A 12,072-nucleotide genomic window follows, 5' to 3' on the forward strand; every position below is an offset into this window, starting at 1 on the left:
CGGGTCTATATTAGATAAACGAAAGTTTATCTTACTGAACGCTAACATGAGCGAAAATCCCGGAACCCGAAATCGGAATTGTGAGATTGCAGTACAGTGAAGATGGAATATTTGCCCTTTCCTCACTGTAGTGAGATCTTGGAGTTGGAATATATATTGAGTGGGGTGTGTGGGGGGCGCTGCAGTTTTGAGTTCCGGGATTTTCGATAATGTCAGTGTTCGGTAAGATTAACTTTCGTTTATCTAATATAGACCCATGAAAAACCTTACTTCTAGTAGCACTTACCTTGGTGGGAAGAGTATCTGAGCTGCAGGCTTTGAGTGTCAAGAGTCCTTACTTGATCTTCCACATGGATAGGGTGTCCCTTCTTACTGACCCTTCTTTCTTGCCCAAGGTCATTTCAGGCTTTTCCATTAACCAATCTATTGACCTGCCGGTTTTCTTCCCTCAGCATTCTAACAGAGGGGAGTACCTTTTGCACGCCCTTGATGTGCATCAGCAGCTTCATTATTTGGACAGGACTAAATATTTCAGGAAAACAGATCACTTGTTTGTGGCCTTTGCAGGACCCAGATTGGGTAAACCTGTTCCCAAAGTGTCTTTATCCTCCTGGCTTAGAAACGTCATTATCTACAGAATAAGCTATCCTTACCTTCCAAAGTAAAGGCTCATTCTACCAGATCTGTGGCTGCTTCTAGAGCATTTAATTCCAGAGCCTCTATGGATGATATCTGCACAGCAGCCACTTGGGCAAGACCTCATACCTTTATATCTCATTGCAAATTGCATTTGGCCTCCAGAGGATGAGCATCTTTTGGTTCTGTGGTGCTCAGGACTATCCTTCCTGAGGGCAACCCAGGAATCAAGTAGCTGGGGACTCTGTCCTAATGGTAATGAATAAACAAAGATTTACAACATCTGATAAAGAAGTTATGTCTTACCATAATGTTCCATCTGTGTTGTAGAGCTTTGTTCATTCATTACTTCCCGCCCTCCTTCCCCCTGCCTGGACTCTTGGTGGACTTTAGGAACTCCTGGTTAGGGTATTTGCTCAGACAGAACCTCCTACTATTTTTTCTATTACTACATCTGTTATCTAAGGGCGGGCAAACTCAGTCTGAAGTAATTAGGAGAGGGGCATTATGGGTAGGTCTTAACTGAGAGTTTTTGGCTGTTGCGAGCTTGGAAACGGCCGTATCGGTTCCGAGGACAGAACCGAGGTCCTAATGGTAATGAATAAAGAAAGATCTGCAGCACAGATGGAACGTTATGGTAAGACATAACTTCTTTTTATGTTAAATACAGAGGACAACCAAAGACATGCTTTTTTGTGGAAATGGTGTTCATCTGATTAGTAATTATGAAAAAAGAAAATGTTTTTTTTTTTTTTTTTTTTTTTTTTGGGAATGCCTGGGCATGAAGCTAAGAAGTGTGATATGATATGTATAAATGCTTAAGTGGATTGTGAAGAATATATAGAGCAAAAGAACAAGAATGACATAGGAATGTGTATATAATTTAGGTAGGAGTGTAGAAAAAAAAACTGTATAAAGAGGATATTAATATACAAGAAAATAATAAAAAATAGTGAAGGGGAAGAACTGGTACAGTAAACCACTGAAGATGAATATAAATTGGAGAGTGGTGAGAGGTAAAAATAATTCTGTAGGGAAAAGGGTGAAGATAGAAAAAGAAAGTTTAAGAGTGTAGTTGTGAAAGAAAACAAAAAGGTAAAGGTGAAAAGAAATAAAATTATATTATAAGTAAGCTGAAAATCATAGCTATAAATATTAATAATATAAACAATATTAAAAGAAGAGGAGGTGTCTTACAATGCTGTGCATTGCTTGATAGGCATATAGTTATACCAGAAGACACAAGAATATTAGAAGAAGAAAGGTTACAAATGGAAAAATTATGGGTTGGAAACATTTGGAATATGGGATAAGATGCATGTTCAGGTATTGCAGTACTGTGTAATGAAACAGTAAAGGTTTTAGATTATGCTGTGGTAGAAATTAGGTAGAACAATTATGAGAGACATAAGATGGAAGAAAGATGTGTAGAATTATTGCATTCTATGCACGTCACAATGAAAGAAAGAGAAATGATTGAAAAATTCTAAATTATGTAGGAGTGAATACGGAAATAATATTAGTGGGAGAGTTTAACTGATATAAGAAAAAGAAGGAAAGAAGGACATGATGTTAGGAAGCTATATCTGGGATAATAAACACTGGACTTATAAAAGAAATGAGGTAACAGAAATTGATTATTTTGTAATGTCTGATAGTTGAAAATAGTACAGGGAAGAGTAAAGGAAAAAGGCTTTTCGGATCATTTAGCTATATAGGTAGAAGTGCAGGAAAAGGAAGAATGTATAAAACTAGGTAAAGGCAGTAAGAGACAATGAAAAGATTTAGATGCAGAAGATAAAAAGATTAAAAGATCATGTAAACATGAGAATTTTCTTTGAAAATTGGACAAATTGGTAGATACGTTTTAAAGAAAAAATATAAAAAGTGATTTTTTGGAATGTCAAGTAATGAAGAAAAGGAAAGAAAACTAAAATATAGGCAACAGAGCCAGGAACTGTTTAAAGAGGTATTAGAAAATAAGATAATCTTTTATGAAGAGAAGAAGCTGTATGAAATGAATTAGAAAAAAAAATAAAAATGTGCTATATAAGCAAAGATTTGTTTTACATGGGAAAAAAGAAGAGATGGCACCGTAGTTTATAAGAGAGATAATGAGATAAGAATAATGAAAGAGAGAAAGTGAATACACAAGAAAGAATGTTTCAAGCAATAAGGAATTATATAGAGAACACATTTAAAAAGGGTATAGAAGAAAGGCAGAAATGAAGTTAAAAAAACTAATAGAAATATGGAAAAAATATAAGTATAGGAGAACTTAAATGAAATTTTAAAGGAATTAAATATGGAAAAAGCCACAGGAATGGATGGTATTGAGTATTACATGAATTATAACATGGAAAATGGCAAAAAGTGAATTTCAAGGGAGTATTAAATGAATGGTTAGGAAAAAGGAATAGTAGAGAGAGAAATATGCACAGCGGTTATGAAATTTATATGGAAAAAATGGAGAAAGAGGATATAAGAAATTGGAGGCCAGTATGAGAGTAATAGGAAAAAGATTAGGGAATAGTATAGATACATTACTTGATACAATTTTCAATAAGAAAGGGAAAGGAAATCAGGATTTCTTATAGATATTGAGAGAGATGATAGATAATGATATAAATAAAGGAGTGGAAATAGGGTTGCCACCTTCTGTTTTTTTTCTGGACTGTCCGGAAATCATACTGATTGTCCGGTAGCCTGGAAAACACTGTACAAACTCTGGTATTTTGTTTCAAAAAAGGAAATGGACTATAAGAGTTTGTTAATTCATGGACTTTACCATGCATTTTTTATAGAAAAGCATAGTAAATCAGCAGAAAGCAGGCATAAGGAAACATAAGACATAAGGGAACAGGAAAAAAGGGGCGTCCCCATCAGCTGTTGTCATGATGACATCACAAAATGGGTGTAGCGGGAGAGTGGTAAAATGGGTGAGATTATGGGTGATGTGAGGGGTGTGGCCTTGGTCCAGTTTTAGCCACAACAAAAGGTGGCAACTCTAGGTGGAAACTAAAGCTATGGTAGGAGATGTAAGTAAAGCATTTGATAGAATACAGTATGAAGTTTTGTGGGCTATATTAAGATATTGTAGTGTAAGTGACAAAATAATAAAAATATTTGTCAGTGTATGAGAATAATAATGTAAGAGTGATATTAAATGGGTGGTTAAGTGAAGAAATAAACATAGAGTGTGGGGTAAGGCAGGGATGTCCGGCAAGCAACATTTTATTTGCATTAGTTATGAATTTAGTTGCTAGTAAAATGAATAGAATGTTGAAATGGCGAAATATAAAATAAGAGAAGAAATGCAAATTCCAATAATTTTTACTTATGCAGATGATATAGTTTTAGTTTTGAAAAATAAGGAATAGATGGGAGAGGGAATCATAAAATTAAACCAGTATTTAAAATGCTTGGTTTATATATAAATAAAGACAAAAGTAGTGAAATTGGGTTAGCAGATAAAATAGAAGGGATTTAATTTAATGATTCGCTTTTAGATATATTGGTATTAAAATTCGGGACAAGTGCGCATAAACAAAAACAATGGGAGAAAATAGAACAAAAATAAATCTTTATGAAATTATGGTAGGATTAGAAGAAAAACCTAAGAATTTAATAAATGTCATAAAGAAAGATAAATATAAAAATTGTTGGTAGAGAATAAGTTTAGGGAAAAGTGTTTGAGATAAAATCATTTTATGGAGACTGAGTATAAAAAATGGAGTGACCCCCCCCCCCCCAGAAATGAATGGTATTTGACTATAATGAATGAACATTTTTATATATACCCATGGATACAATTAGGAAATGAAGAGAGAAGTGTGATAAGACTTGCATGGTGTAGAAAATGTTATGAATGTAATGATTTTATGTCAACAATAGGTAAATTGCCTGTTAAAGCCAGTGTGCCTTACAAAAGAATACAAGAGAGGGTGTGTAATTATTGCAGGGAGTTTTAGACAACAGAACATGTTTTTCTGAATTGCTCAAGAGTGAAAGAATTTTGGGAAAAAAGCATGTGAAAATAAGATATTGAAAGGTTTCAAAAGTGTTGAAGATATAAATATGAATTTGCTTGAATAAGGGTACTATGGCAACAAAAATAGATAAGAGATTGATAAAAACTGTTTAATGTTTTGTGGATGATATGGAATTAGAGACTGAATTTAAATTTAATGGTAAATGGGTATTGTCTGAAATTGTGAAGAAAAGAAAATACATTTTTGGTTATAGAAAAACGGGTGGGGATAAATGATTATAATATATGGGATTGTAATATATGGTAGATGAAAATGTAAATAATTTTAAATAATGTATAATATGTAAATAATGTGTATAGGTTGTGGTAATCAGTAAAGACCCCCCCACACACACTCTTTTCAACAGGTGCCATGAGATCTTTTGCCATCCACCTGAGCTATCACCAACTCCAGAAAAAGTAGCCTCGGTTTAACATCTCATTTGAAGAATGGCATACTCAGGAGTGCAACCCCCCTCCCCCATTATGCTGCAGTGAAGTGTCAGCAATCAATCTACCCTGTGTGGAAACAGAACCCACTACCTTCTATACCAAAGGTGAGTGTGTACTACCTGTTGTGCCACTGACACTGCAGATTCATGTGAATTTACTTTGCACTCTCAGTTGGTCATTTCTTAAGAAATGCATGGAACCATAGGGTAGTACCTCAGGAGTGCAGAGCCATGTACACTGATCACTTTGTGCACATTAAAATGCCTTGTCTGGTGCTGTAGCTAGGAGTAATAGAGCTATCGGTTAACTAGCTATGCATTAATGCTTAGTTTGTCAAAACACATGCAGTATTTTGTTAGATAATTCCTTATTTTTCAAACTGTAGTGAGGTCAGTGTTAAGTGAAAAGGGTGCAGAGTGAGGAAGCATGGATATTGGTGAAGGATTTGCCTTGTCTGAAAACTAAAATTTGATGAAAAAATGTCTGGGAGTGGGTGTCGTAGACTTCACTGTAACAAATTAATAATGAGATCAAAGTGAACAGCATGTTGCCAGTATATACCTTTAGGCAGCAGTATTTGTTTTACACAAGTCAGTAGTAAAAGCAAACAGCTCAGTTTTGCATGAATGTCTTTATGTTCTTAGAGAAATTATATTCTCTATATTTTATATGCCTTTGCAACATTATAAGCAGCCTTTTTTACATATGAACATTTGTAAGAAGCCAACAGAAGATCTATTTCATGTTTAGTCTTCTTGAGTATTGCAGCTGTCATTCCTGCTGTGCACGTCTCTCTTGCCCCATGGATCCATGATATACTCTGTTGATTTGCACTCTACAACTACCTTGATTAGTACATTCTAAGGCTCACGATCTTTCTGTAAAGTAGTGTTTTCTCAAATCTGTCTTGTTTGCCGCCTTTGTAGTTGCCATTTGTGTATTATTACATTCGTCTCTAACTCCACCCCATCTTGCTCTCTTTGACGGCACATTTCATAGAGAGAATATCTCTTCTGTACTTTTTTATTTTTACGTATACACGTGCAGCTGTCCAAGTTTCGTACTCCAGTCCATTTATTCCCATTTTCATTTTGATCATTCTGAATTGCATTTTTTTCTCAACTGCAGAGGTAGTGATCTTATAGGTTTAAGTTTTATAGGATCTGATAGTTCGTGTGCACAAGTGACAGGAATTTTACCGTATGATTGATTTCTCCTGCAAGAATTTTAAAGTCCCAATATTCTCCGTAACCATTTGTTTTTGAATATGTTACACTTGCAGCTGCCATCCTTGCCTTCTGGCTATCAGCACACATAGCCTTTGTCACTAAGTGATGCTCTGTATACAGCTGTAATACTTGGTACTGAACTGTCTCTCTCAAAAATGTACCCTTTATTGCTTATATGTACTTCAACTGAAATAAGAAAACATTTAAGTAGCAAAACGGAAAGAATGTCATTGTGACAGATACAAAATTCTTCCTCTCATGCTTTGCATTTATAAAAACCTGAATGGGACATGTTTTGACTCTAAGAATCTTTTCCCCACATGAGAAAAAGGTAACAATACAAAGTCATAATACATGTTCTGTTTATCTTGTTGTAGATCTAAGACAAAGGAAGGCAGAAGAAGGAGTGAAACATTTAATAAGTATGTAATAGCCATTTTGCTGCTTGGGTGTGCTGTTTTTGGTGCTGCTTTACTGAAAATCCTTGTGTGGACTGAAGATTATTTCACTGAAGTGTTAGCCCATCAGGGTGAAACTTTACACTTAAAAGTATTTGAGGTGCCTTGCTCTGAAGATTATGATAACTTCAAGCGATTTCCAGGTATGTGACATTCTTAAGACTATGTACAGATGAACAGTACTGCAAGCTGTTCACCATCTGTCTGTATTTAACAATGGGCATGTGTTTATAATAAACTTAATAGCAGTGTATTTATAACCTATTTCTCCCTTTTCTTGCGAATGATATAAAACTCATTTTCATTATTCTTTGCACTTGACATTTTGACCACTTGCCTTTGATAGACCTTTATGTTCTTGTATCACATGTTTTCTCAAACAACTGTTTAATGTTAAAAGTATGTATTGTCAAAGACCACTGATTATTTTCTGGGGCATGGAGTAATAAATTATTTAAACAGCTATTAAGAGGAAATTAATTGTCTGATGTGTTACTGATGTACACACGCACTTTTCCTTGCAGGTTTTATCTGTTGTTCTGCTTAAAACTATATTGTCAATTATATTATGAAGCTGTTTTGTATTGCATGGTTGTAGTTCACTGTAATGAGTCTTCTCTGTGGTAACGTGTATGTATGTGTGCATGCTCATACATTTTTATTAATTTTGTAGTAGATTGGTAGGTCTTCATGTAGTGAAAGCATTTGACAGAGTAAGCTGGGATTTTATGAGTAGGGCATTGGAAGCATTTGCATTCCCTGATACAATAATAAGGTTAATTAAAAGGATATATGAAGGATTGGAGGCAAGAACTAAAGTGGGAGGGTTCCTGTAAGGTAAGCTGTGTTTGAACAGAGGAATCAGGCAGGGGTGTCCTCTTTCCCCTTTGTTATTTGCTTTATATTTGGAACCATTGGCAAAGAAAACAAGGGACTCGGAAATACAAGGATATGATTGGTATTGTAATCATGAAAAGTTGGTTTTATTTGCTGATGACATTATTTTGTACCTGATAAATCCAGAAAGGACATCTTAGTGCCATGGAACATTGTGAGTCAGTTTCAAGTATTTTTGGGATATAAAATTAATGAGGATAAACCAAAGGCTCTAGCCGTAAATTATATACTCACACACATTGGTTCAGCAATAGCCATGTTTATGGGGACATAATAAGATGAATTATTTTGGAGTATTGATTAAAAAGGCTTCAGTTATGACAGCTAAGGATATGTGGGAATAGAGTAAACAAGAGGTAACACAAAAATTGAGAAACTGGAAACTCTTATTTATAGATATGGATGGTAAGATACAAGCAGTGAAAATGCTTGTCGTCACTTTAGTCTTGTATATAGGTCAAGCATACTTTTATTAATCCGAGGAGAAGTTGTGGACAATAATTAATAAAGAATTGAAGGAATTTATCTGGGAGAGAAAGAGGGCAAGAGTTAAGTGGGATAAGCTGATCCTTCGAATAGAACACAGTTGTATAGGTTTACCTGATCTGAAGATATATTTTAGAGCTAAACAGTTAAAGCTCATATACATAACACAAGCAGAAAGTTATAATTCAAAGTGGAAAGGGATGATGGTGAAGTAAGGGGGAAGTTCAAGAAATAGAGAGAAAAAGTGGTATTGGATGAAAGTCTTTAATGAGAGTAATAACCATACAGATATTCATAAAGTAGTAGAAGGTATTCTAAGAACTAAGCCAATATGAGAATGGAGAAAGGGGATTTTGCCAATATGGATGACTGCAAGAAGGGATACAGAAAATAGGCAAGAGGGTGATGGAATTTACTGGAGAAACCTGGCAAAGTAATCAAGATATTGGGACCAAATAACTCAAGCTGGAAGGGTAATAAAGTGGGACAAGCACAAGAACACATTTGGATTGCAAGCTAGAGACGGTCTTCACTACCAGAGCTTGATCTCACAATACAGGCAAAGAGAAGGGGATAGGGGAATTTAAGTGAAGGGTCTTCTCTGCTAGAGGTTTTTGTTAAATGTAGAACAGAAGCAGCTGTTAAAAAAAAGAGATAAGTAGCAAGGCATATAAAATATTGCATGATGTTGAGAATCAATCAGCGGAAGTTAGAAAATATTGGGAAGAGAGACTGGGAAAGAAATTTACAAGAAAACAATGGGAATACATATATATGGCTTCCAAATGTGAAAAGAAGTCATGAAGGTTTAGGATCTGTACTTGGAAGTGTTTGCATAGCTATTTTTGTATGCCAAGCAAACTTCAAAGATTTTTTTCCTTCGGTAGATAGCAAATTTTGGAGGTGTGATGGGGAAAAAGTGCTAACTGGGAACATATATTCTGGGAGAGTAATAAGTTAATTATTGGGTAAGCAAATCGATTTAAGTAATAAAATTATTCTTTTGAGTTTGGTTACAGGATCTGAATTACATAAAAATAGTAAGGTGTTATTAAGTTTAATTCTGTTGGCTGCCAGAAAATCAATCATTTGAAAATGGAAATAAGTATACACCAACAGTATTTGAGATATTAAACATTATAACAGAGATAAAAGAAATTGAAGATGGATCTTTAAAAAAGGGAAGGTTCAAATTACATAGAAGTAAATGGAAATTGTGAGAACAATACATGCATAATAATGTTTAGGAGGAGTGAGGTTTAAGGAAGGAATTTAGCAATTGTTTGTAATGTTGGACTGATGACAATAACAAAGAAAATGTATGAAATGTATTGTATATTGTATTTAAATGGAAGAAATGTTAAAATGGTCTGTCTTCTTTTCTGTTAATGTATTGCTTGCCTATGTCTTAAGTGATAATCTAATAAAGATGTTTAAAAAATGCTGTGTGCATGGGAGAAAGCTAGTACAGGCTACCAAGATCTAACATTTATCCCTACTCCCTCATAGATATAAAAATCCAACAAATTGTCAACATCCTGGAAAGTCATTTTACAATGGAAAACTATCAAATATCAAACACAAAATGTTTAAAAAACATTAATTAAAAAAACAGAATCCCCCCAACTGTAATGCAGTATTAAGTTTGTATAAAATAACAGTAGCAATGAAGAAAATAGAACAAACCAGGCCTGTAACACCAATTAAATGCACTTTACAGTAGTAAAAGCACTACAAACTCAAATGAACCTAATTAACTGATCACAAACAGTAAAAGATATCCAAAAAGTTAAAAATAAAATAAAAACCTCGTAATGAAACTGAAAGCATAAACCCCATAAATAGAAAAAAGAGGTAGTGTATAGTGTAGGAAGAAACGTGAAGTGAAAAAATCGAAGCAAAACAGCTCTCATGCCAGCAGAAAACATCTTTATGTCAAATTGTACACATATATCCCCACACCACCGCCAACACACACACAAAAGCAGCAAAAAGACTCAGGCAGCCATTTTTGACTAAAGAGGTAAATTGAAGCTGTAGTGCAGAAAAGTAAAACATTTAACTTTATAAGAAAACAAGCATGAGTAAACTGGAAAGTGTACGGTAGAAATATACCAAGGGTGTCCATCGATGTGAAAATTTCAGTTATTGTGAAAGACTAAAATATCTGAACTTCTATATCTCGTTCATGTAATAAAATGATCATCAATAAATCACTTATAAAATTTCAACTTCCTGAGAGGTTGACAAAATTTGGAGGATAGATGCTCCCATAGCCACACCCTAATTAATTAATAATGTGTCCTTTTAAACACACAAAAATCTATTTAAAATTTAATCTACACGCTCACCCATGAACTTAACTACATTAATAGTATAACTTGCTTTTCAAGAGCATGCTACAGAACCGTTCATTCCCCACATCGTGATCAGCTACAGTGTAGAGTAATTTGACATCCACTGTAACCAGTGATCAGCTACAGTGTAGAGTAATTTGACATCCACTGTAACCAAAATGTCATTATGATCAACATTATTGTCCTTGTACTTAAACTGAAAAGAATCTCTAATGTACTAGAGACTCTCAGCCACACTATTCTTCAGGGCTTGATCAATAAAATAAGAAAGAAATTCAAACTTAGAGCCTGTATTTATGTTTTGCAATGTTTGTTTATTTTATGTTTAAGTATCTATGTTCTTTCTTTTTTTTTTTTTTAAACAATGGGCAAACTGTGCATCAATATCCTGATTGCAGAACAAGTGTTCTCCAGCAGGGTATTGGTGTACAAGTGATGTCTGGTGAAAAACTAGTCAGACGCTTCATGGCAGCTTATCAAGCTGCCGTGGAGCTCAGACTGATGAGATGGAATGGCCTCCATTATTTTACTCTCGCTAACTAGTGTTTTTGCTGTGTAAAATATTAAAAAGAAGACAACAACAAAAAAGGTACGTTTGTGTTTGTCTGTGTGAGTGTATGCGTGCATGTCAGTGAAAGTGAGAGTGAGCGAGCTGTTATTTTACACTCGCTAAGCAGTGCTTTTGGTGTTTAGTGAGTGTAAAATAAAAAAAATAAAATACAGCGTGTGTATGAGTATATGTGAGTAAGAGAGAGAGAGAGAGATGGAGGGAGTGAGTGAGAGAGATGTGTGAGTGAATGCATGTATTTAAGTAGAGGAGACTGTGTGTGAGAGAGATCGAGAGAGTGAGACCGAATGTGTGCATGAAAACAGCTGGAGACTGTGAAAGATTGAGAAAGAGGGTGAGACAGATCTTGTGTGAGTGAATGTGTGTATGAAAGTAGAGGAGACTGTGTGTGTATATGTATGTGTGTGAAAGCAGAAGAGAATGTGTATGTGTGTACAGGAGAGAGAATGGGCTGTATGTAAAATTGCTGCATTTCACTTGTCTATTTTTTAAGCACTATATTATTTTATATATATATCTGATGTAAAATGCTTCCTCCAACACCATTAACATATACTACAGTAAGTTTGAAACATTAGGAGGAGGAACTATTTTACATTAAAAATATATAAACAAAAAATATAGTACCTAAAAAATAAATAAAGTAAAACACAACAATTTTACAGCGAGCCCATTGTCTTAAGTGCAATAATGCCCTCCAGGGTGTGTGTTAATGTGTAATTACTGCCCTTCCAGGGGTATAGAGGCTCTCTGCCCGTGGTGTCGGGCCAAATAACACCCCAGGGTGGGCATTATTTACACATTAACACACCCTGTCAGGCATTATTGCTTGCGTAATGATTTGTAGCTGAAAAACAGCCATCAGATCCAGCCTACTAACTAACTAAATAAATAAATATGTTTATTTGAATTAAATTAGAATATTTCAAGAAGGTGTTGTCTTTCATAAGATAAGATG

At 34.7% G+C, this 12,072-nt stretch overlaps 1 protein-coding gene across 2 annotated transcripts in view; it reads left to right on the top strand.

The window, feature by feature from the left end:
* OGFOD3 (2-oxoglutarate and iron dependent oxygenase domain containing 3) overlaps window positions 1-12,072 on the top strand; it is a 964,739-nt gene that overhangs the window by 54,788 nt on the left and 897,879 nt on the right. Inside the window, exon 2 of one of the 2 annotated variants that reach the window (XM_044085017.1) lies at window positions 6,726-6,949. The exons of the other annotated variant lie outside the window; for it this stretch is intronic. Within the exon in view, the coding sequence (XP_043940952.1) occupies window positions 6,726-6,949 (224 nt within the window). The remainder of the gene's footprint in view (window positions 1-6,725; window positions 6,950-12,072) is intronic. 2 annotated transcript variants of the gene reach the window in all.

The sequence above is a fragment of the Protopterus annectens genome, chromosome 10.part0 (assembly GCF_019279795.1).
Source record: "Protopterus annectens isolate FY-2018-M chromosome 10.part0, PAN1.0, whole genome shotgun sequence".
NCBI classification, from domain to species: domain Eukaryota; kingdom Metazoa; phylum Chordata; order Ceratodontiformes; family Protopteridae; genus Protopterus; species Protopterus annectens.